Source organism: Rhinoderma darwinii, chromosome 1, assembly GCF_050947455.1.
Source record: "Rhinoderma darwinii isolate aRhiDar2 chromosome 1, aRhiDar2.hap1, whole genome shotgun sequence".
Lineage (NCBI taxonomy): Eukaryota > Metazoa > Chordata > Amphibia > Anura > Rhinodermatidae > Rhinoderma > Rhinoderma darwinii.
Window position 1 is genome coordinate 474,100,131 of NC_134687.1, and position 26,957 is coordinate 474,127,087.

The following is a 26,957-nucleotide window of genomic DNA, read 5'->3' on the forward strand; positions in this document are numbered from 1 at the left end:
TTTGAAGATTTCAATGGTGGTAGAGAGTCTGATGTGTTTGGGTAACGAGTTCCAGAGTAATGAGGTATTCACGGAAGAAATGATTAGGGGAGCAGATAAGAGAAGAGCAGAGAAGTAGACCTATGGGCACCTTAGGCAATGTCTCTCGAATAATTGTTTCCAGTGTTTGACACTTGCAGAAATGGGAAAACTTTGACCCCTCAGATCAATTAAATGTTCAGAGCACCACTAAATATTTGGTGACCTAAGTGTGTGGAATGCAATAACTCTGTGCATTATGTTAATGAGGGCATAGTGTGACGTGACAGTACATTGTCAGGACGTATAAAGAATTATGGTCAGAAGTTGTGAACTACTAGTGATGTGAGGTCCCAGTCCACCTGATGCATGTAGATTGTGGCAAAAAAGCAAGGGAGTAGAGACGGGTCCAATATGGTTATGGTAATATCATTTTTAGAAATGTACATATTCCATTGGTTCCCTATTTTTTTAAATGTGGAATTGTATTCCTATACATTCAGTGCCTGTAAACACCCACCCCCAAAGAAATATGAAGCGCATGCTCATACTGTTGGAATAAATTGTTTAAAATACAAATAAGGCTTAGGGCAATACATGCCATTGAGCACCAACTCTTATAATGTATCCTTCATACAGATTTCATGTTCTATAATAATATTGTCCACCAAAAGAATTTTCTTTCTTCCCATTTGAAACGCTGAGAGGTTCTTGAGTATTGGTTTGTTTTCAACATAAATTATATACATCTTTCTTTTCTACAGGATGGGTTCGAAATCTCCAGGGAACAACGCACAACCCCCAGCGTTCTTCAGTAAGCTGACTGAGAGCACCTCTGCTATGGTTAAATCCAAGAAACAGGAGATCATTAAAAAGCTTAGTACAACCAACAGGAATGAGCCAGAGTATAGTAAGAGTTTCCATGTTTTTTGTCACAAGGAAGAATTGAAATTGGGAAATGGGGGAGGGTTGTCACCTTGTGCTATTCTGGAACTTACACCCGGCTCGGATGGCCCTTTAGTCCAATTTTTTATGAACAAAGATGTATACATTTTATACGCATGTAAAAAGGGAGTGTTGCCTTGAAGTGGAGGGATTTTGATTTTTTTCATGGAGACTGGCAAGTAGGTTTTAAGTCAACAAAAAACTATTGATCTAGTGGCATATAGCGAGGGCTCTTGGCTGGATGGTGCCAGTAGCTTTGTAGCAGGTGGATTTGGTAAAAGGTTTGAAAATTCCCTCTTCTACCCTGGTTACTTATTATACGCAGGTAACTGGTCTAGCATCCGGTGATTTTGTAGGTCCATTGTGTACTGAAATATATATTTACAAACCTATTTTCTTAAGGCATTCTTCGGTAATAGAGGAGGAATAGCTGGAGCGGACAGTGGCTTCAAAGAGATTCTTACACTCTGGAGGACATGGTGTATCCATGTGTTACACGGACAGCCCATTCATTTCAATAGGCAACATGTAATACTTCATTTCCATTGTGGTGGCGCTGAAGGGGAATTGAACACTTGCCGCCATGTTTTCTTTCAGATTATAGCTAATTGCTGGGGTTTGAGAGATCCTAATAACTAAAAAGGGATAATGCAAAGCAGTCAACCTATTTAATGTGGAAAAATCTGGAAATATACATAAATGCAAAGTAGCAATTTTCACATAGATTCTTGAAATGACATTTTCCACACATTAACAGTTATTAATATAAATTCTTCACATAGTTGCTTTCTAGCATGTGTGTATTACTCTAGTGCTAGGTAGTGGGTACACTTTGACCATATTATTCATAAAGCACAGTATTCCAATGATCCATTTGTTCGTGCATTTCTTTTGGGCATTGGGCATACATATCCATTATTACTGTTTGCCACTTTTTCTTTCGCATTTTAGCAATTTCTGCAGAGTATTATAAGGCCTAATCAGTTAGGCTCTATTCATATTGAGCATCAAGCCTTTCCTTTCTAATACATGCTTGTTTAACGTATCAAAACAGAAAACATAACATTAATGGAAAAAAAAAAAAGTAAAGGTTCCATTTGTTTTTTTTATTTGTTTTGCTGCGGTTTTCCCCCAGTGCAGTCACAACCTACGGTACTTACGGCGGATAAAACCGTTCAACATGACAGCTGCATGCCATCGAAAAAAAAACATCAGTTCTTAACCATGATGTGTGGATTGGATGTTTAAATGTCTCATTGCCTTAAATGGCAATTTTTACAGTTGCATTTTTGCCACAGAGAAAAACACAAAAACCTTCTTATGTGAACATACCATAAATAAAGTGCAGCGGTTTAGGTACTGGTGCATCTTGGTATAAATCGTTTCAATCTTTGGTTAGCACTGGAGTCCTGTGTTTGAATCTACGACAAAGGGAAACATATGTGTGGAGTGTATACGTTCTTCCTGTGTTTGTATTCGTTTACTCTGGTTTCTCCAGTTTCCTCCCACACAGATAGGGAATTTAGATTGTAAATCCCACTGTACAGTACTGCGGAATATGTTGCCGCTATATAGGCAACATAAATGAATCTGTAAATCAATGTCTTTTTTTTTTTTAACTGAATTGTAGAAATCGTTTTAGAATTATCTATTCCAATAGTTGTTAAGACTAGTAGTGTTTCGTTCGTTTTCCGGTTTTGTGATTCTACTCTATTAAAATAGAATCTTGAGATTTTTTTTGTTGAATCATACGTTCTTTTTTTTCTTTGCTTGTTAGATATTGGTCAGCCAGGAACAGAAATATTTAACATGCCAGCCATTACAGGATCAGGTAATAGAATTACTGTACATAGCTCATAAAATGTTTTTATACATGTAGCATTTTTCTTATTCCACCTGATTTTAGCACTATTTGGAGACTCCTTTCTTCAGAAAAATGGTATTCAACTAGTAGTTTTGAAGCGCGTGTTATACAAACTCGAGTCACATTATTATGACCACCAGCTAATATCCTGAGTAACCACTGTGTGTAGCACGGACAGCAGCTAGACGGGCTGGGAGTGACTCCATAATGAGCTGGTAGGTGGTCTCCGGTATCTGGAGCCATGCTGACTGCAGTGCATCCCACATTTGCTGGAGGGTGCGTGGGGGAGGATCCATAGAGCGAACAAGATGATCGAGGTGGTCCCACAGATGCTCAATTGGGTTCATGGCTGGTGAATTAGGGGGCCAGGAAAGTACTTGGATGTCGAGGTCGTGCTCTTCCAACCACTGTCAGACATTTCTAGCCATGTGACATGTCGCATCAATCTGCCACTGGGAAGACAATCGGCATGTATGGGTAGACGTGATCTGGAACAATGGATTTATACCCAAATCGGTTCAGAGTGGCTTCCACATGAATGAGCGGGTCAAGAGAATACCATGAAAATATTCCCCAGACCGCCACCAGCTTGTGTTCTTCCAGCAATGATTGCAGGGTGTTTTGTTCTCTGATGTTTCTTACCTGACACACCAACGTCCATCCGTTCGATGAAGCAGAAAACGTGCCTCATCGGAGAAGGAAACCCTTTGCCAATCATTGGTGGTCTAATTCCAATACTGCCATGCAAATTAAAGCCTTTTTTTTCCGATCCACCTTTGTTCGCATAGGAGCAGTGACCATCCGTCTGCTTTGGAGCCCCATACGTAGTTGGGTTAGCCGAACTGTGGTTTTAGACACACATCTGATAGCCCCCTGAATGATTTTCACAGTAGCTGCTCCACTGTAGCGTATCGTTTGGACCCTGCGCAGCTTTGTAGACGACGTTCACCTCATTTGTCCACTCACGATACACTTTCACCACAGCAGCGCTCGAACAGATCACAAACTGTGCTGTTTAAGAAATACCGCCACCCTTGGCCCAAAAGCCAATAGTCATACCTTTTTGCAGATCTGATAAATCGCCTCTTTTATCCATGGCAACAACAAGTAATATGTGTTCAGACAGCCTATCGCACACCTTATATACGCACCAAGCCAGCCCACGACACATCCTTCATGGGCTACACGCTGCCAACATCGAAAGTAGGAGGTGGTCATAATAATCTGACTCGACTGTGTATGTTTTAGCTTATTTTTATAATGTGCCATAGTAGGTAAGGCAAATAAACAGCCTTTTAGTTCAGTCGTTTGTCACATTGTATGCCGAGTGTAAATAATACTATTATAAACTTATGGAGGGATTTTTATGTCTGCATAACAACATTTATCCTTTTTTTTATTTTTTTTCCCCCCTGTTTAAATCAACTATTTCAAACTGGTGTACATCATACAATGTCAAGCTTAAACAATACTGATATAGATAGATACCGCTTTCTTTAAACTATATGAGTGGAAACATAGGAGGCCCATGTCATAGTAAATTAATCTATGTAATATTTCTGTTCTTGCCCGTCCCCAACTTTTGCAGGACCAATTGGTTGCAGAACACAGGCTGTGCAGGAGAGCTCCAGCAGCAACATAGGGTTGGAGGCCATAATTAGGAAGGCCCTAATGGGTAAATATGATGAGCAGTGGGAAGACCGCTCAGCACTCAGTACCAATGCTTTTAACCCTTTGAATGCCAACGCAAGCCTGCCCTCTGCTATTCCCATAACTGCTGCTGATGGACGGAATGACGACATGCGGTCCTTGCAAGGTCTGCTGCTTTATTTTTCATTTCACACTTTCGCTCTGTCTTAATGTATATTTATTTTATTTTTTTACTATTTCTGCTCCTTGAACTTTCTCTCAAAGTCTCTAATTTTATTACCTCTATCCCTGTTAACCATGTAAAGCTCTGCCTGCGTTTTTTTTAATCTAGCCAGTGATGCTCCTTTCCATGTTATCAGCCGTAACAAGATACATAATTTGTTTATAAACCATCTGGAAATTACTTTACATTCATGAGCTGTAATTATTGACTGGTTTGTGTGGCTAATCATATTTTTACACACTCCTATAGGCTAATAAATTACAGTATTCTTGATAAAGGATTTAGTTATAGCAAAAAACATAAACACAGTGGGGGAAATATTTCAATATTTCTATGGCACTTTTCTTGCATAGAAAAGTTGCACAAGAGCCCAAAAGTCCCAATTTGCTTTGCAAATTGCGACTTTTGTCCTTTTTAAATCTATGCCAGCTACTAAGCAAAGCAAGGTAAAGGCCTTTGCTGGACCTCGAACATTGACCCCCCCCCCCCCCGCCCCGATCGGACTACCCCCCCCCAACCCACCTATTGAACAATGAAATAAAAAATAATAATAATTCTCACATCAATGCTTCTCTTCTCCCTTCCGGGTCCCCTCAGCATGACGTGGCTCATACAATGTACTGACGCCGGGCAGTGTCAAAGTTTAATGTGACACAGCGATGATGACATTGAGTTCTGCGTCACATATAAGACCCTGACGCTGCTCGGCATCAGGATCTTGTATGAGCCGTGCAGCATTCTGTGGGGACACAGAAAGGGAGAAGAGGAGCGGTGAGTATGTGTTTTTTTATATTTTTGTTTCATGCCGATGGGGGGGCGGATAGCACGACTGTGGCAGAAGAAAGATATGACATATTTATTAAGAGACTTTCATCTGTTAATAAATGTGTTGCATCTTTCTATTAAGACTGGAGTATGAAACGGCAGTCTTAATAAATTCCCCCCAGTGTGTGGAGGGCTTAGAGAGCATATCACACATGGTCCTTTCTATTTCAGTATGACATTTAGATTTCTGTAAAAAAAATTGGAAACATTTTCTGTGTCCTCTACATGTAGAATGCCTTTACTGCTGCTGGTTTTGCAGTTATTTTTATTTTAAATGCTAATGTGAGGTTGCAACATTTCCTATAGTCATGAGCTAGATGAGACATTATATTGGATCGAATAATACCACATCAGCTTGGATGCCATGTACAATATTCTTTAATGATGCTCAGCTCATCCTTAAAATTTCCCCTGCGAGATACTTTTCAGCGGCAGAATATATGCCACTTGCTTTACCGCAATGGTGTAGCTAGATTTTATATATTTTTTTAGTTGACTCACTTAAGTGCTGATCTTGACATGATCTGAATGTTCTTCAGGGCTACTGAATTAAATACAGGTAATTTCACTTCCACAAATAGTTTAATTGTTATTCGCAGACTGTTTCTTTCTACTTACTACTAAGCAGAACATTTACATTGCCTCAACAGCTAGCAAGAGATTGTAATATTATTAAAGATTTGCTGTTTAAGCACTTTTGTAATATTCTCTGCTACGCGTACCTGCTCGTCATTTGATTAATAGTGCCTTAAACCTCCGTGTTGTAATCCAGATGCATGAGTGTTCCAGTAGACCGTGGTGACCATTTCAAGAAATAACTTGCTTTGGTAGACCACTTCAGAAACCACATTTATACTTGTAGGGTTAGGGACCTTTCACAATGCTTTAGGGCTGTTCATTCGTTTCAGGCAGTGGAGGGAAGTCCAAAATTTCTAGATCGAGCAGCCGGAAGGTGAAGTCACCAGCTCCCGGACAGCCATCAGCAGAAAGACCTCCTTCTGCTTCATCAGTTCACTCAGAGGGTGACTCCAACCGGAAAACCCCATTAGCAAACAGAGTATGGGAGGAGAGGCCATCTTCGACAGGTGAGGGAGACGGCAGTTCATGTCACCTATGTCTACTAAACACTTTTTCTCCTTTAGTCTTTTAACAGTCTGTTTGGCAAGTTTGGGTTTTACCTGTCTCATTTGTTATCAAATAAGTCTTTTTAAAGTGAAACTCCAGGCAGATTTTCCTAAGATAAATGAACCTACTCGTGTCCTTTAACATTCCAGGGCTGGTAATTCTTTCACTTTGGTCTCCCAAATGCAAATTTCTAGGTGCTGTGTGGTGCTTTGTATAGGTCCTTAAAGGGAATCTTTCCGCCATTTTGAGCGCTATATAGAGGAGGGCGAGGGCAGTGTTGATACCTGTTGTGTACAACTTGCAAGACCATGAAATCAACGTTTATTGCCCCCGGTACTGTGGTCGCAGATGCCACTCTGGATGCTAGAGCCGTCACTCTGAGCATAATAATCAGGAGACTGCTAGACCCATCGTTCAGTGCAGAGAGCCCGAAGCACTTGAACATTAAGGGGCCACTTCAGTTGCACTTGCAACCTTGGCGCCGGAGGCATTAAACGTATAGTTACACTGCCGTCCACCTCCTCTATATAGTACGGTCAGACGTTTTTAAGGCCTCAAAACTGATGACAGATTCCCTTAAACATCACAGCTAATAACAGAATTACTGCATGTTACGCAACTGTACAGGAGAATTAGTAAAAACAATGCCCCCTTTTTTTCCATCACTCTGCTCTGCAGTTTTTGGCTATAGCATTACCTCCCAGACCCCCTGCTCTGCCAGCCCAATCATAAAGGAATTATTTTGCTGTTCACTTTTGTTTTTTCAAAAAATGAAGTTGAATCCCAGCAAAAAAATAAAAAATTAACATGATCTTTAAATTCAACTGTGTAAATGAAAACTTTAGAACTGATTTCTTGAAAAGAACTCTTGGAATTTTGACCATACGTTTATTATCCATCAGAGGCACAATACTGGTCCATAACTGCTATGTGCCCCATAATACAGATTCTATTACGGATTCCGTTTTTCTACTATTTAAAAACCCAATGATTGTAAAAAAAAATTTTTTATCCATATATGTCACAATAAAAGTGCCAAAAATCACTTTAATAGTCTTACAGCCATACACAGTATAGTGTGGAAAAGGAGGGAGGAAGTATCTCTTGGGACACATATATAGAAGAATTCTTTATATATTTCTCAGTTTTGATTACTATATGAGACAACATATTATCAAAAGACCGGAGGAAATAAAGTGATCTATATTTTTTTTTCAGAGTTTGAGTTACAGAAGTTTTAGAATAGGAGAAAGAGAAAACAGGGGTGTAGAAAAGAGTTTTATCATGTAGGGTACTTGTACTTAAACATAAGGTTTGTTGAAAAGATCATATACATAGCAATCTAATATTGATGTTCTTATTTGCTTTAGGGTCAACACCATTTCCATACAATCCACTAACAATCAGGCTCCCTACCAATCTTGTCACTGCTCCATCCTCAACAGCCATTCCACAGAGCAATTCTACCACCCCACAGAGGGCACGTGATGAAGAGCCTAAGCCACTGCTGTGCTCCCAATATGAAACACTCTCCGACAGCGAGTGAAAAGCATCTTTTATCAATATTGAAATTGGCCATGAAAGGATCCCCACAGCAAATCCGAATGCTCATCAGCAGCCAATGTGATATAGACTGGGAAAAAGGAAAAAATGATGAAAAGCCTTAAAATAACTCCCTAATCTTCAAATGAGGGTCCATACGTTTCTTCAGTTCCTGGCACACAAGTGCTCACGAAGGAGTAGAAAGTCCCAGACCTCGTAGAAGATTGGATTGTTCAGCTCTATACTCAGGGGATATTTCCACCTGGTGCTTTGCTACATTGCATTGGTTTATTAACAAAGCTGACTTGTAAGCGTGATGACGTATGTCTGTGTACATTGTATATGTATGTACATGTGTTCATATGCACTTAAGATATATACACATTCCAATTTATTGCACACAGACCTAGCAATGCAGAGCAGCTGCATGCATGGCCATTGCAGAACTGTTACCAGTTTGGTTAGGATCCTACCAAAGGTTCCCATACCATGTGTTTCTCCCTGACGCATCAGTGACAGCACTTAATATGTTTTTCCTGGCTCTCATCCTTACTTACGGAATGGTCTGCTGAAGGATTATTAGTGTAATAAAGAAACAACCTTTTGTGCAAACACTGCATGTTTTCTCCATGGTTGCTGGTGCACCCTCACTGTACATAGTGTGGCACTGAGCTACACATACATGTAGATGTAGGTTATTCTGTTGTCACCCAATCCTACTGATGCTGACATTTACCCTCATGTCTTACTTTTCTATATTTTCTTCTTTTATTGGCAATTGAGAGACAAGGCCATAAAGTACACACAGGTTCTAAAGTGGAATTTTATTCCTGCGATTGTATTCATGATTGTCAGACAAAATTTTTGGGGAGAAAGGTAACTCCTTCCCATGTAACTGCTTAGCCTGGGAGAACACTCGGTATCTGTCAGAAAACAGGGTATGCTTTTTATAGCAAGTTCTCAAAAAAGTTCCCTTTGGCTTAAGTTAAAACGGCATTGTAAGATATGGTTGGTCCAAATGCTTTTTGGTTTTCCCCTCTAACAAGTGTGACCGCACTATTGAGCATATGAGTTTACAAATCTCCAAAATGTTTGAAGATTATATCCCTTAGACTGTAGACCCTTCTAGAAGAAGGGTAGTATATATTTGTCCTTTGTTGTTCAGACCTGCGTGTATTTGCCTATATACTTTTTGGTCTTGTATACATATATAAAAAAGTCATGAGCACCACATTGTCGAACTGTACTACTTAAACAGGGCCGCAATAACATTTTGACAATTTATGCTACAAACTTAGAGTATATTTAGTGCTCAGTTAAATGAGTGTTATTCATATACAACTTTACAATTCTTCTAAATCTATTCTGGAACTTAGCACCAAGAGACAAAAGGGGACAAAAACATTGTGGAGTGTGAACGTCCCTCCTGCCGCGAGCCACATAGAACAGCATCGTGGGCCAGATGCAGCCCCCAGGCCGCATGTTGTGCATGTATGGCTTAGATACTTAACCTAAAACTCATTCTTACCACTTGCTACAGCCTTGTATTAATAGGAACTTGGTACATCTGTTGATGTGACTTGAAAATTGACTCTCCAAACCATAGTTTTGGGTGTTATTTTATTTTTTGTAAAGCAAACATGTCATGTATAATAAATTTGTTTGTTTTTTTTTTTGTTTTTTTTTTACAGGGAATGATATAGTAACTATATATTGTGAAAAGGAAAATAAAGTAAAATATTACATTTGCAGACTTACCCAATATATTTGCTGTAGGGGATGACCATTTTTTTCTTGCTAGTGTTAAATGTATGTTTACATTTCCATGTGGGTTAACCGGTGAACAGTGGAGAGTGTGATGCAGCTGAGAACCACACCACTATCACACAGAAAAAACCTGCGAAAATCATAGGGTCTGAAAATGTTTCTATAGAGAACTATATGTAAAAACCACAGATGCGTTCTACCATGGGCTATTTACACATTGCCAAACATCCACAAAAAGACCACATCTACAACATAAAGAAACAACAAAGCAGCTTTCATCTTCCCAATTCAAAAAATGTAAAAATGAAACAGGCTAGCATGATAGGCACCCTTTAAAGAAAGCAAAAAAATACTATGGAGGATTTTATTAAGACTGGCGTAGTACATCTGCGTTAAATGCACCAAATTAATTAAGAGGCCTGTTAAAAAAAAAATAATAATAATTGGCGCATTTGGGGCAGCTTTAAAGACAGAAAATTTAAATTTACTTTGCCTGGAATGAGCAGGCGTAGATTTGCACTACAATTTGCACCATCTCCTTTTCGTTAGAAATGATAAATATGTTGGAAACTTGCTGGCTCTGCTCTTCCCGTTTAACCGCACCCATTTTTCACAAGAGGAGAGAAGTCCAACATTTTTGCGCAAATATGACGTGTGCCAAATCTTTTGACTTTAAGGCCGAAAAGTGTAAAGGCCGAATTTAAATTCCCCCTAAACATTTCACATTGGTCCTCAGCTAAACCACACCGGATAAAAGGCTTTTTGTTGCTTTTTTTAGGATAACAATTGTAGCTATATAGTCTAAGAAAATGTATTGATGTCCAGTCTAGAGGCCTAATGGTAGTTATCCAGTTGTATGACCTGTAAAAAAAAAACAAGTGTAGTGTTTTAGAAGTGTTATGAATGCTAGTTGTCCCATTGAGTAAAGGAACATTTTTGCCAATTAGTCATATGTATATTGGTTATCTTATGGTAGATATTGGTTGTTCATGCCTGTGCGCAGCTGGCAGAAATCTAGTATATAAGAAATATAGATTCCTGATGTTCGTAATTACCTTTCAGCGGAATATTTAAAGTGTAGCTATATGTTCAACAAACTTCTGACATGTCATAGTACTGCTTAGTTTCTGTTCGGCTTTTTCCGGAAATAAATGTATAGTAATGTGTACGGGCTCATAGATTTTCTATTGAGTCTGTACACCGATACGTTTATTTCCGGAAATAGCGAACAGACACGAAGCAGCTGAGCGCTCACACGAACGCTTCAGCTGCTTTGTTCTAGCGATTGGTGGGGGTCTCCGTGCTCGGACCCCCACCAATACAAACTTCTGACATGTCACTATGACATGTCAGAAGTTTGTCGAACGTTTAGCTACACTTTAAAGAGCACCTTTCACCTTCCCATACATGTGCAGCTGAGTGCAGCGTATAATGGGCAGGGCTGAACAAACCCTGGGGCACTTTACATTTTTTTTCCACCTCCCTCCGTTATTTAGATATCGGTGCCGTTATATTTGGCGCTCAATATTTAAATAACCCCCTGAACGGGGCGTGTACTGGCAAGGTGGCGTGTTACTATGGCTGTGCAACTGTCCAATCAGATATGGACAGTGTTACAGCAAGAGCGAGGAGACCGAGAGTGTGCGCGCGCGCGCACGCGCTCTCTCACTCTTCAGCTTTCAAGATTAGTCTTCTGCCGAACTGGCAAGGGGGCATGTCACTGCTACGGACAGTGTAAGAGCTGTGGAGAGGAGAATGCGCTCTCATCTCTTCAGCTCTTGCGAGAGATCAGTCTTGTATTGTCTGTCGAACTGGCAAGGGGGCGTGTCTCTGCTACGGACAGTGTAAGCACTCCCCAGCTCTTACACTGTCCGTAGCAGTGACACGCTCCCTTGCCAGTTCGGCAGACAAAATACAAGACTGATCTCTCACAAGAGCTGAAGAGATGAGAGCGCGCTCCTCTCCACAGCTCTTACACTGTCCGTAGCAGTCACACGCCCCCTTGCCATTTCGGGTGAAAATACTGCAATCGCACACTCTCTGTCCTCGCTCTTGCTGTGGCACTGTCTATATCTGATTGGACAGTGTCACAGCCATAGTAACACGCCAAGTAAAAACTATACAAGAAAAATTGGTCCGCTCACCACTCATTCGAAGTAAAGACGCCACATTCCATGATTATTCGGTTCACGGGCTAGAGAGCTGCGTCGGGAGTAGGTAGAAATCCAAGGAAAAAAGTTAGAGGTCCAGCACACGATATGATGTGAAAAAATACAAAACTGTTTATTTAAGTCAAAATTAAAACAAGAAGTTAAAAAATCCGGGGAGAGAACGCCTACGCGTTTCGAACTTTTCAGTTCTTAATCATAGCTATGATATCATATCGTGTGCTGGACCTCTAACTTTTTTCCATAGTAACACGCCCCCTTGCCAGTACACGCCCCATTGACTGTTCAGGGGGTTATTTAAATATCGGGCGCCAAATATTACGGCACCGATATCTAAATAACGGAGGGAGGTAGAAAAAATGTAAAGTGCCCCAGGGTTTGTGCAGCCCTGCCCATTACATGCTGAACTCCCCTGCACATGTATGGGTAGGTGAAAGGTTCTCTTTAAACCTAAGTTTAGAATACCGGGAATAGCATTGCTTTAATGTAGCTGAACTGTACTTGTACACAGTTTCTTCATCTGGTTAACCATTCAGTTGATGGATATGCAATGCTTATAGAGATTTAAAAGAATAGCACATATGGAGCAATTTATTGGCCAAGCGGTGCATTTTACAGACCCTGCCAAACATGAAGGAAACTCTGGATTATGCCACAGTTATCATAAATGGTGGCATCTTCTGTATGTGCAACCAGTGCTTTTTGTACCTTCATGTGCCTGTGACATTATTGCCCAGCTCCAGCAATTAACTGCCCCTGGAAATCTGACTGCTAGTGCGGTCTGTCCCATCATCACTGGTACAGCCAGTACCTTATTACCCATGTACCCATTACTTCCAGGCAAAACAGAAAAAAAGTTGCCTGCCATGTACACCTCCACCACAGGGCACTTGCTGCGTCTTCAACCTGTGCAAGCTTTTCTGTCCGTGGCACTCAAGCAGGCCAAAAAACTTGTCCTGTATCAGAATGTCCCAGTCTTAATTTTAGTCTCTGGGGCGTGTTTTCATACCACCAGTACACATAAAACACATCTATTACTCATAATCCTGATAACTTCATGCAACCTGTTCTAAAACTTACAATGTTGGGTTTGTTTGTGGGTTTTTTCCTTTTTATGTACAGTAAAATGAAAGTCACAGGCAATTGCTGTCCCCTAAAATGTTGTTTATATATGTTACGCCTTGTTCAGTAACCTTGTAAAAAAAAAAAAGTCTGAGCCTTCATGTGAGCGCCCTGGCCACTTTTGATTGGATGACCGTTCTAAGGCTCCCTTAGTTGGCATGTACAGCAGAACTTTCGGATCTAAATTTGGTTTATTTGAACCATATGAAGTCTGAGACTTGGTCCGTAATACAGATGCTAAACTGCTGCTGCAATATGGCTGCACGAATGTGGCCTTACGTTGGATCTTAGCCTTTTGTTAGTTGAGAATCATGGACAGTAGTGTATAAGTGGGTTTCCCATCTTAGAACTAAGCTTTTATCCCTGCTGCTGTGCATATACCCCCCCCCCCCCTCTCTTTTGCATGTTCTGATGCCTCCTCTTCCATAGCAGTCAATGACTTCTTGTATTGGTGACCTCTACATACACATTAATAGGTGCAGTACCTGTGGTGACTGGTCATGGCACTTAGAACAGCTCATTGTCAAATTATTTAATAAAACAGAGTTTTATATCTGATCAGGCAACCCTAAAATTAGAGCATTTGTGATTATGCCCTAACATTCCGGTATAAGTCATCACGTGTAAAATGAAAACTAGTGTTGGTAACGTTTTAGGCATATGTCACCATTTAGTATTGTTTCAAGTGTAACGATTTACTAACAACTCATTGTTTTTCAGTGAACGGTAAAAACTAATAGAAAGATTAAGGAAATGGAATTAGAAAAAAAAATACAAAAAATAATATATATATATATATATATATCTATATGTGTGTAAAAAATAATGTTCTAACTAAACCTCTATCATACAACTGCAGAAACTAAATAAAAGACCATTGTTAACGTTGGAATGACAAGTTTTGAAACCAAAAAATACAACATTCAAATTAATTTTAAAATTTGCCTTGAAGTGGAAGTACTATATAGTAATTTTTTTATTTTATATAAGGGTTGGATATTTGTATTCTGGTACAGAGCTTCAAATCCCTTGCATAGCAGGAGTTTTCCAGCCACTAAAAATTGATTGGCCATAAATAGCTGATGGGTCGGGGTCTGCCTTTTGGGACACCCCGCCGATCAGCTGTTTTGAAGGGGGTGCAGTACTCATACAAGCGCTGCTTTCCCTTCATTTCTTCTTGCTCACTGTGAATCGTCGACACGCATTTAGCGGTCGATTCACAGGTATTGCAGCCTTTTCTCCCATTCACTTCAATGGGAGAAAAGCCTGCAATACCTGTGAATTGCTGCTATATCCATGTTCACAGTGAGCAAGAAGAAATTAAAAGGAAGCAGCCCCTTCAAAACAGCTGATTGGCGGGGGTCCCAAAAGTCGGACCCTGACCCAGCAGCTATTGATGGCGTATCTTGAGGATAGGCCATCAATTTTTAGTGGCTGAAAAACCCCTTTAAATAAAATAATTCTAGGAGCCTGCAGCACCACTAGGGGGCACTAACTGCATACAGTACTTCTATAGCCTCTATTGAACTTGACAATAAATGAGTATGCAATATGCTCCTATACTACCTTAGTGGTGGCTTTAGGTAGAATTTGATCATTTAACTCTATGTATGTGAAGGGGAGCAAGAGATTTGGAGCTCTGTAGCAGAAAAGCTTTTCTCAGACCACTATAAAGATCTATTATTAAATTAATCAGCACATCATTTAATTTTCTTTAAAAGGTGGGCATTTACAACCAGCCTTACTATGAAAAACAGTGAATGCTGTATGGATATATTCACATATTGGCAGATTTCCCATGCGGAAAACATCTGAATGGGGCTTGTAAAAATCACACTACCATTCAGAATTATTAGAACAGATTTCTGCCCCATACGTTTTATGTAACTAATCTACATATGATTATACTCTAAAAATGCAGCATACATTATTGTTTGCACATAAACAGCCAGAGCATGCCCTACAAAAACATATAAGTTTTCAGCTGCATCTTGTGAGTGGAGCTTTTCAAAACTCCAGGACCCAAACAACATAAAACAGTATACGTGGCCGTGTATAAGAAATTCCACAAGACTTGATCTCGTGGCATGTTCTGCTCCACAAGTATAAATAAGGCCCCATTCACATCTCGGTTTTTGTCTACGTTGAGAAAATACACCCATAAAAGATCACAACGTAGAAGTAAAGCGCATGTTGTGACAGATGCCTAGCAGTTGCATTGTTCACCCGCAGGATATAACAGTATTCATTAAACAGATCCGTCATTAACTGTCATGACCCTTTTCATGACCTCCGTTAAATGGATACTATTGTAGCTTAGGGCCTGTTCATATCAGCGTTGGCTTTCCGTTCCGGGGTTCCGTCAGAGATTTCCGTCGGGTGAACCCCGCAATGGAGAGTCAAACTGAAACCACAGCTTCCGTTTCCGTCACTATTGCCAACATTGCTAATGGTTTCCATTCGTCACCATTCCGGCAGGTTTCCGTTTTTCAGACGAAATCAATAGCACAGTCGACTCTGCTATTGATTCCGTCGTTAAAACGGAAACCTGCCGGAATGGTGACGAATAGGGCACGTATAGAAGTATATGAGTGCTCTACTTTACTTTTGTATGCCTTAGATTAAGGCCTCATGCACACGACCGTGGTGTTTTTCTGGTCCGCAAATTCCAGGACCGTGTTCCGTGGAATGTCATCCGCAGTTCATCCGTATGTAATCCGCAGTTCATCCGTATGTAATCCGCAAAATGCGGATGAAAAAAAAAAAGCCTAGGTAAAACAGGATGACGACAGAACTCATTCCCGGTCGTCGCCTAGCAACATTTCCGCAAATCCGCAAACTGCGGATGACACACGGAGGTGCATCCGCAATTTCCACGGGCCCATTGACTTCTATTGGCATGTCCGCAGCGCATTTGCGGCCCGTAATAAGACATGTCCGGAGTTTCTGCGGCACGGATGTGCGGACATGCGGAGAGCCGTGAAAACACGGATAGTGGGTATGGCCACATAGAAATGAATGGGTCCGCAATTAACCCGTGGATTTGCGGTGGAATTGCGGACGCAAAAACACGGTCGTGTGCATGAGGCCTTAATTATTTTTTTTCTCTTGGATTCTATACGAATCAGACCAAAAAAAAAGTCATGGCACGTCCCATTGGACTACGTATGTAGAAAAAAGTATTCTCCCATTCCTTCTAGGGGAGAATATCTATATAAATATGGCATCCGAGCAATGTACTGCAGCAATATGCGGCCATACAGGTACTCCCTGTGCTGCTGTACACCTGTAATATTTCGTATGCATGAGGCCGAATCGTGGACTTGCTAGTTGAGGGTTCAGAAAAGCTGAAACTGGCCTGTCCAGGTAAGGTTTCTTCATATATATGTTAACTTTCATGCACAACTTAAAAACAGCTGACTAGTGTTATATTACCCATATATGGCACATTCGTTTTGCAATATAACGTGCATATGGTCTTGTTACAATGTATAGATTTAGCCATTTGATTTCAGATCTGTTTACTAAATGTGGGGGCACAATGCATCCTTGTGCATTGAAAGTTCTCGTTAAGAAAAATAAGAGCAACAGTAATTAAAGGGAACATAAGTGGAGCACAGAGCTGGAGCTCTAAGCAAGAACGGGTTAATTGCCCAACCATTTTGTAATTTTTTTTAATTCTTTTTTGCTCAATCCAAGTGTATCCAGACCAAGAGGAACTATGTAAAGCTTGTGTTTCTTTATAGAATCTGGTCATTTGTATTGCGGGAAGAAGTGAAATAGGAATTGTGTCCATTGTAATTATATACAGGATAAAGGTATATGAGGACTCTTCAGTGGCCTGTACATCCATATTATGTATAGCTCTTTTGAACAGAATTGTATGATAGAGCGGACTGTACATAGAACAGAGGTGTATATATTTAATGCAGCTTGCTGAAGGTTTGTTTGTTTTGTTATATTTCCTCTTATACTAAAGGTGAAATTTTTGTTCACTTGTTACTTTCAAACGCTGTGCCCACATACTGTAGAGCGTTGTGGGAAGCAGTGTATAGACACACTGCCTTACTGTTTAAATAAAGAAATAAGCTTATTGCCAGCAACTTAGAAACTCTGCCTGTTTTTTTTTCCTTTCGTAAGATGAGCCATGTTAATAATTTCAGAGATGGCATTTCCTCCACAGGACCTGCAATTTTATATTTAGACGCCAACAATTTACATAGATACAGTGGCTGGTGCCAGGTAAGTGGCTTGTTCCAAACTCAGACACTTTACACACAATATGGTATAGTGAGGTAGATTAATTTGGGAAAAACTAGGATAAGGGGCGCTAGAAAATTGTGCATGTGGTTTGCGCCATATTTATTAAACGGTGGCACCATTTTCTGTAGCCGATAAAGACACAAAGCCCTGCTCTAGAAATTGTCAGTTTAAGAACATTTATCAGAAGCTGAGTGATGTTTTATAATATGTTGCGGACGTTGCTCAAATTAAGACTGTTTTAAGCTGTGATCATGTCACAATCTTGGGATATGTGGACCTACTAGGCCGCTCCGCCATAGCGGAGTGGCAACTGGCCAAATAACAGTCTATATAAAATCTGTGCAAAGTCCTTAGCACAAGAGTACCTGTAAGAGTCCAGACAGTAGCAGAAGCTTTGGCACGGATGGAGCTGGACGGGGCAGATGACAGCAGGCGTGGCAGATGACAGCAGACATGGCAGATGATACACACGACTCCGACTAAAGGCTTAGGTATAGGAAGCAGTACAGCACCAGGATACAGTGAGCAAGATGCCGGGAGCATTTGCAATACGAAAATGGGTAGACCACAACAACACCCAGGCAAGGAATGGCAGGGCGGATCCCTTTTTATAGTCCAGGATGATCTAGGGTTTGGATAAGTAACTTTTAGTGTGCACGCGCTGACCCTTTAAGGCCGGGGTTGAAGGCGCACACACCTTTAGCAGCTAGGGCAGGACAGCCGCGCAAGCTAGCGTCTCCTAGGAGGGAGATGCTGGCAGGAGTCTGCAGTTGCGGCCGTCCAACGGAGGGGGAACGGAGTCGGTCTGTGGCCTCAACTGTTACAGTACCCCCCCCTCAAGCCCCCTCTTCTTGGGTCGAAGAGCGCAAGATGAATTTTTTTTATGAGGATAGCATTAAGATTCTATTCTGGCTCTCAGGACCAAAACCTTTCCCGTCCACTAAATAGAAAGTCCTTCCTCCTACTGTCTTGTAGTCCAGGATCTCCTTCACCTCGAACACATCAAGAACCACTGGGAGCAACTGCAGAACTAGGAGTTTTACTGTAGCGGTTCAGAACCACTGGCTTAAGGAGGGACACGTGGAATGAGTTAGGAATCCTGAGAGTAGGAGGCAGCCGAAGTTTATAGGACACAGGGTTTAGCCGTTGCAGAACTTCGAAAGAGCTGAGGAAACTGGGAGCAAATTTGTGAGAGGACATCTTGAGACGAGTGTTTCTTGAGGATAGCCAGACCTGGACTCCAGGAGAAAATGGAGGAGGAACATTTCTTTTTTTTTATCGGCATGCTTTTTCATGCCTGGAGGATCGCAGACTTAGTTTGCTGCCAGATGTAAATAAAAGTCCCAAATGAAGAGTTAGCTGCCGGTACTTGAGTCATGGCTGGCACTGGAAGAGGAACTCGTGGATGTTGGCTGTTCACAATGTATAAATGAGAAGAGGCAGTGGACTCGCTTGTATGATTGTTGTGGGAGAATTTCGCCCAAGGCAGAAGTTGTACCCAATTGTCATGTTGGGCGGAAACGAAAGGACTAACATAATTCTCTAAAATTTGTTTGATCCTCTCCACTTTACCATTGAACTGTGGGTGATAGGCGGGAGAGAAGTCCAGCTTTTCATCTAGCAGGTTGCACAGAGCTCTCCAGAACTTGGACGTAAACTGTACACCCCGATCTAAGAAAATATGCGGAGGAAGTCCGTCCAGACGATATTTTGGCAAGGGTCATCCGGCAGGGGTAGGAGCAGGTTTGGAGCGGGTAGACTTGTTCGAGATAGTTCGTACATGAAGAGACACAGTCCGCAACTTCTCTGGGCAGCAGGGGCCACCAGTAATGACGATCTATCAAGTCCTGAGTCTTTCGAACACCAGAGTGCCCCACCAGTTTGGAGCTGTGTTCGCAATGGAGAATTCTCTTCCTGTCTGCAAGACGAACAAAAGTCTTCCCAGGAGGAATGTCTCTAATTTGCAGAGGGCTAGCAGCAATAATCCTAGAAGGATCTATGATATATTAAGGAATCTCAGAGTCATTAGTTTCAAATGGTCGAGACCGGGCGTCTGCCTTCACATTCTTGTCAGCAGGACAGAAGTGAACAAAGAATTGAAATCAAGCAAAGAACAGCGACCAACCGGCTTGGCGAGGATTTAGCCGTTGTGCTGACTGTAGCTACGTGATGTTCTTGTGATCTGTATAAATGATAATAGGGTGAACAGCGCCCTCCAGCAAGTGTCTCCACTCTAAGGCCAACTTGACGGCCAGCAACTCCCGATCCCCGATGAAATAGTTACGCTCTGCAAGAGAATAATTTTGAAAAGAAGCCACAGGCCACCATCTTGCCTTTAGAGTTTCTTCGACATAGTAGTCCTCCAGCACCAACGGAAGACGTGTCCACCTCCAGAAAGAACTGCCGAGATGCATCAGGGTAATGGAGAACTGTCCGAGCCATGAGTAAGAGCACTTCAAGTGCTTGAAACGCGTAGGCTTTATATCGTGCCAATTCCACCACCTTGTCACCCTCCTGGTGTTGTTCGTTATTTCGTTGTAGCTATCGTGATTTGACTTTTCCAATAAAGTGGGAACTGAGTTTCCCCCACCTTTATCACACATCGCTGGATCATTTCTTCTTTTTGTTAATGGAGAACTGAGGCTGAGGTGAAAGCGCTCTTGATGTTGGTAAATTCTAACTCTGCGTCCGGATGCCAAACCTTGGTGTTCACCCCCTTCTTGGTGAAGGCAGAGATTGGAGCAGTCCGAGACAAGAAGTTCGGGATAAATTGCTGATAGAAGTTTGCGAATCCCAGAAATCGTATGGACCGAAGGCCCTGTGGACGTGGCCACTCTAAGACGGACTTCACCTTCTCTGGATCCATCTTCAGTCCATGGTCAGATACGATGTAGCCCAGGACGTGCAGAGAGTTCATCTCAAACACACACTTTTCGAACTCCTGGTACACAGCTTTACCCTAACAGTCCAAAGGGCATCGAGATATTCGTAGTGACCGTCTCAGGTGTTGAATGCGGTTTTCGACTCGTCACCTTTGCGGATACGGGTCTAGTTATAAGCCCCGCGTAGATCCAGCTTTGTGAACACTGAGGCCCCATGAATTCTGTTGAAGAGTTCTGAGATGAGCGGCAAGGGGTATTTGTTTTTGACCGTGATTTGGTTCAAACCTTGGTAGTCGATACATGGGCGAAGAGATCCATCTTTCTTTTTCACGAAGAAGAATCCGGCTTTGGCCGGGGAGGAGGACTTCCGGATGAACCCTCTCTCAAGGTTCTCCTTAATGTAGGCGGACCTGGCTAGGGTCTCCGGCAGGGAGAGAGGATAGACTCGCCCACGAGGTAGTGAGGCGTCAGGAAGTAATTCAACAGGGCATTCGTAGATGCGATGGGAAGGAAGAGTGCCTCCTTGCTGAACACGTCGGCAAAACTGGCATAATGTGAGGGTAGATCGGAGAGTGACTGAGGCAGTGGAGGCAAAACAAGACGAACCTGTGGCAGGCATCAGTGAAGACACTTGGACCCCCATTGGAGGATGTCTCTGGAACTGTAGTCGAGAACCAGAGCGTGTAGACTAAGCCAGGGCAGGTCTGTCAGAATAGGGTTGATCGCTTTAGGCAAGACGAGAAAGGCAATCTGTTCCGAGTGAAGAACTCCGATTTGTAGTGTCAGTGGTTCAGTGACGGAAACAATAGGATTGGGCAATGGTAGTCCATTCACGGAGGAAACAGCCAGGGGTCTCCCCAGAGGAACTGTGCATAGATGCAGGCGATCCACTAGATCCTGCTGGATAAAATTTGCAGCTGCTCCGGAATCCAGATAGGCAGAGGAGTGTGATGTCTCTCCAGAGATGATTGTTACAGGAATATATAATTTGGGAGAGGGTTTGGCGTCGTCCCACCTAGGGTTGTCTCTCCAACCAACCCTAGGTGCTGGAGTTTCCTGGCTTTTGTGGACTTGGGCTCACAAAATAACCTTTGAGGCCACAATACAGACACAAACCTGAAGAGCGTCTGCACTGTTTCTCCTGCTCGGTCAATTTTGATTCTGTCCACCTGCATAGGTTCTTCTGGTGGAATGACAGAGGAAGGCAATAGGGGTCTCTGGAACGAGGGTGCCAGTCTGTAGAAACATGTCTCCCGCTGAACCTCCTGAGCACGTTCCTGGATCCTCATGACGACCCGGGTTGCTAACAGGATAAGAGCATCCAGAGTGAAAGGAAGATCGCGAGCTGCCAACTCGTCTTTGATGTGCGTGGACAGTCCTTGCCAAAAGGCTGCCACCAAGGCCTCACTTCCACGCCAGCTCCGCCACCAGTGTACGGAAGGATATGGCATATTTTCCTACTGTCGACTCCCCTTTCTTGAGAGTTAGCAGAGTGGCAGCTGCGGAGGGATGTTCGACCCGGCTCTTCGAACACTGTACAAAAAGTCTCTAAAAATAAGGCTATATCCGAGAATTCCAGGCCCTCCCGTTCCAAGTTGGGGTTTGCCTAAGCCAGGGCCTTGCCAGCGAGAAGAGGAATGATGAATGCTACTTTGGCCTCATCAGAGGGGAAGAGATGAGCACGCAGTCTAAAATGGATGATACATTGGTTAATGAACGCCATCTTAGGTTGGCCAGCGGGTTCCATGGCCTGAGCGTACTGTCACGATCTCCAGGTATGTGGACCCAATAGGCCGCTCCGCCGTAGTGGAGTGGCAGCTGGACAAATAACAGTCTATATAAAGTCTATGCAAAGTCCTTCGCACAAGAGTACCTGTAAGAGTCCAGACAGTAGCAGAGGCTTTGGCATGGATGGAGCTTGACGTGGCAAATGACTGCTGGCCTGGCATATGATACACACGACTCTGACTAAAAGCTTAGGTGCAGGAAACAATACAGGGAACAGGATACGGGAACACTGGGAGCAAAATACAACTAAGGGACCATTTGCCATACGAACATGGGTAGACAACAACGCTCAGGCAAGGAATGAGAAGGCAGAGCCTTTTTATAGTCCAGGATGATGAAGGGATTGGATAGGGAACTTTTAGTGTGAGTGCGCTCCTTAACAGTCCAGTCCATGGCAGGACGAACACGCGAGCTAGTGTCTCCTAGGAGGGAGACGCTGGCAGGAGTCTGTGGTCGCAGCCGTCCGACAGGTGAACGGTGGCGGTCCACAGCCATTACGTATCACAACACAATTTTTTTTACTTTAGTTTAGTTTAACGTGCTTTTGCCACCAAGATTAGTGTGGCCTGCAGCACTTTTCTTACGGTAAACATATTGGGATCCATGTTCAAGGTGCTGTTAAACCAATTGCTGACAAACAATTGTTTTTATTGTTCCAATGCATCTAAAATGTAAGAAAATTTGCAACGGCCTTCGTTAAAAACATCCTAACATTTTGTGCCTACAGCACCTATGCAGACCTATGTGTCTCCATAGTAACAAGCTACAAACAAACCCTGTGTAGTCTGATCTTGCAGTCACACTCTGTTCCGTCTGTCCCCTTTTGCTAATCCACCAAATCTATGTTCGTGAAAAATAGGGGTCAGATCAAGAGTATGACTACAGGATCAGACTACAAAGGGTTTGTTTGTAGCTTATTACCATGGAGACACACAGATCTCCATAGGAGATGTAGGCACAAAATGATAGGAGATTTTTAAAGAATGGGGTTTTCCGGGCTTAAAGAGAAATGCCATTATCATATACGATAACCTAATGGGGGAAAAAAAAAACGTAACCCCATACCGCTGCAGCCAGTTTTGGCCTTTCTGACAGAGCCCCATTTTTTCAACTCTGACGTGTAGGTTTATGTGGAAACAACTTTTCAATGCTTTTACTTATCTTGATTTGTTTCTCAGATTTTTGTTACTGTAGTATAGTGGAGTATATAAAATATATTCTCAGAGTGTGACTGCTTCACTTTTTTTGTGAATCCAGACTGCACTTTATAATTCACTATCTGACATGCTCTACATGATCAAGTAAGGCCTCGTTCCGTTAGGGGCCTCTGTCGCAGGTCCGACTGAGAATACTTGAAACAGTGCAGCATTTATTTTAACTGTATCAAGGTTCAGTCACACATAGTGTGTGTGCCTTGTATTTCCACAGCGTAAAAATACGCTATGGAAAAGTTCTTTTTTTTTTGTTTTTATAAATTCTTTTATTTTCCGTTTTCCAGTAATCTAGACACGATAGTGCAAACATCAGCAGCACAAACATCGGCTCGCAGGCCAGTGTAATTGCACATTAAGTGCAAGAAAAAGAACAATAACACATCTGACACAATAATGGAAACGGACACCCTATGCACCCTGAACCCGCAGCCATGCACAAAGGTCCGTAGGTAGACAAATTAGAGCGAGAGAGAGTAAAGCACAAAAGAAGATAGAAACAGAAAGAGGAAAGGGAGGGAAGAAACCACACAATGCCCCCTAATCCTCAGGATTATATTTGTGAAGCCATAATATTCCTGAACTCGACAGAAGATTGGAATCTGACCCAATGATACCAAGTTTTGAGAAACTCAGCATGGGTCCCTCATGGATGCCGTGAGATCCTTCATTCTCATAATCTCCTGGATCAACGGAGGGCAAGTTTGTCTCCATAGCGCCGGGATACACGCTCTGGCTGCATTCACCAGATGGCGAACAACAGAGCGACGGTACATAGATAATGGCGCCTAGCACAGATGGAGCAGGAAGAAGGCCGGTGTACGCGGAAGGTGGAAATCCGTGAATTTGGAGGAGATACACCACCCCTCTGACCAAAAATCTGTCAGCCACGGGCACTCCTAGAAAATATGCAAAATCGTGCCCCCCTGGTCTCCACATCTCCAACACAGCGGTGAGACCGCAGAAATCACTGTATGCAACCTGGAAGGAACTCTATACCAACGCGATAGGATCTTAAATCCCGCCTCCTGAAACCTGCTAGCCATGGAGGACTTATGTGTCATTGTGAACAAACAGTCTTTATGTTCTACTGTAAATGTTAGGCCCAAGTCCCTCTCCCAGCTGAGCAGGTAGGAAGGTGTGGAAATATTGGATGGGGAAATCAGAGTATATAGCCTGGACAAAGAGTGACGCAATGTGCCTGTACAAAGGGGCTCAAAAGGGGAACTATCACGCGCATATGCCGAAGGGTTATGCAAGGACACGAGGAAATGTCGCAATTGAGTGATCTGCCAAGCGGTAAAAGGAAGAGGGTCTGTCAGAGCAGCTAATTGTGGGCCAGTCAACCACGCCTCCCTTTGTAAGAAATGCGCAGCGTGCCCCTTACCTGCCCGCAACCAACGCCGGAATGGACCCCTTTCTCGCCCCGGGGGGAACGCGGGATTGCCCAGGACTGGGAACGGGGAGGGAGACTGAGAGATCTCTGTCCGGGAAAAGAGCCGGGACGCAACCACCAAGGTGGGTCCAATCGTCGGGTGTGTCCGTGCCGATAGGGGAGTATCCCTGCCCAACCATGGCAGAGTCTGCAGAGGTACTGCCAGCATGGACTGCTCCATCGAGACCCACTGTTTAACCTCCATGTGCCGAAACCAATCCAGAATCCGTGACAGGCCTGATAAGAGACAAAGTCCGGAAGACCCACCCCGCCCTCACACCTGGAACGGAAAAGCATGGAGCGGGCAATACGGGCTGGTTTCCCCACCCATTTGAATCTATGGAGTAAGGACAACAGGGCTTGAAGAAAGGTTCGGGGGATATGAATCGGCAGGGCTTGAAAGAGGTACAAGATCCGCGGCAGTATATTCATTTTAAAATTGCACACCTGCCGAACCAAGTAAAGGTGCCATTCGTCCAAGAATCCAGATCGCTCTTTACACGTTGAAGAAGGGGAGGGTAGTTAACTGCGTAAAGGCGACATGGATCCCTGGAGAGCTGGACCCCCAAATACTTCAGCAAGTCTCTAGCCCATTTGAAAGAGAAGGACCCCGACTGATCTTCCACCAGAGACTGCGGCAATGAGACATTTAGAGCCTCCGACATCTGATAATTAATTTTGAAGTTGGACAATTTCGAGTATCTACTCATCTCTGCCAGGAGATTGGGCAAAGAGATCCTGGGCGCAGTGAGAAAGAAAAGCAGGTCATCTGCATACGCAGCGACCTTATGGGACCGTCCTCCCAGCAATACACACGCTATGTCTGAATTGGAGCGAATCTGACACAGGAAGGGCTCCTGGCACAAAATGAAAATTAAGGGAGACAAGGGACAACCTTGCCTAGTGCCGTTAGAGATAGCGAGCGGGGACGAAAAAGTACCTTTGACGAAATCCATTGCATCATGTGAGTGCCCAACCCAATATGCCGCAAGGTGGCCAGCATAAAGTCCCAGCCGACCATGTCGAAGGCCTTCTCCCCATCCGGGGACAGCAAGAGCGTGGGCAGGGCAGAGGCAGCCGCGTGGTGTATCAAGTTAATTGCCCTTGTGGTATTATCCTGAGCTTCCCTAAGAGGCATGAAGCCTACCTGATCGTAATGGGTCACATTATGGAGGAGGGGGCTAATCCTATGAGCCAGGATCTTCGCAAACCGCTTCAGATCCACGTTTAGCAAAGAGATGGGGCGATAGTTTTGACATATGGATGGATCCTTCCCCTCCTTGGGTATCAGCGTAATGTAAGCCCTCAGAGTGTCCTGAGGAAGGGAGCACGCCTCAGTAAGTGAGTTAAAGGCATGCAGGAAATGGGGTGAGAGCAGGCCTTGTAGTATTGTATACACATACCATCAGGGCTCGGTGCCTTCCCTGTCGGTGAGTCCTTCAAAGCCCATGACCACTCCTCCGGGGAAATAGGCTCCTCCAGGACAGCGATAGCCTCCTGGGGGATACATTTCATCCCCGAGGACCGGAGGTATTCCTCGATCGGCTCCAGTCGGCTCCCCCATCCACAGACTGAGAGGCCCGAGGAAGATTATAAAGGGAGTGGTAATAAGCCCGGAAGGCCTCAGAAATGTCATGGGGAAGGTGCACCCGCCTAGGGAAGCCTGGACATGGGTATGGGATCGGGTCTTCCTGAGTGCCCGCGCCAGGGTCTTACTAGGTTTGTTACGGAATTCATAGAAATGACGTCTTCATTTAACCAGGGAGGCCCTTGCCTTAGCCAGGCAAGGAGAACGAACCTGAACTCGCAGCTGCCCCAGCTCCGCCCCCACTACCCGATCCAAGGAGGCCTTGTGGGACTGTTCCAAAAGATGTATGCGGGAAAAAAGATCCAGCAAGTGTGCCGTCCTCTCCTCCTTTTTAAGTTTATAACCTATACAGATGAAGGAACCGCGGATCACACACTTATGCGCCACCCAAATGCAAAGCGTTGTGTCAAAATACTCCCGGAGATGTGGAATATATTTCCCCTAGGCTTACATTGAAAAGTTTTCCATAACGCAAGAAATTGAAAAATCTGTCGTAGTTGCGGAATATTTTTCCCGTAGGACATTATACAGTTTTCCACGG

The 26,957-nt window shown here is 43.2% G+C and overlaps 1 protein-coding gene across 17 annotated transcripts in view; it reads left to right on the forward strand.

Moving 5' to 3' along the window:
• Nucleotides 1-8,804, forward strand: part of NCOR2 (nuclear receptor corepressor 2) — a 429,457-nt gene extending 420,653 nt beyond the window's left edge. For 13 of the 17 annotated variants that reach the window (XM_075833601.1, XM_075833585.1, XM_075833684.1 and 10 more), the window contains 5 exons: nucleotides 783-928; nucleotides 2,741-2,794; nucleotides 4,416-4,643; nucleotides 6,434-6,610; nucleotides 8,021-8,804. In XM_075833601.1, coding sequence (XP_075689716.1) covers nucleotides 783-928; nucleotides 2,741-2,794; nucleotides 4,416-4,643; nucleotides 6,434-6,610; nucleotides 8,021-8,196 — 781 coding nt within the window. In that variant the 3' untranslated portion in view covers nucleotides 8,197-8,804. The remainder of the gene's footprint in view (nucleotides 1-782; nucleotides 929-2,740; nucleotides 2,795-4,415; nucleotides 4,644-6,433; nucleotides 6,611-8,020) is intronic. The other 4 variants (XM_075833675.1, XM_075833720.1, XM_075833652.1 and 1 more) reach the window with 2 other exon arrangements.
• The last annotated feature ends 18,153 nt before the right edge of the window (nucleotides 8,805-26,957 follow it).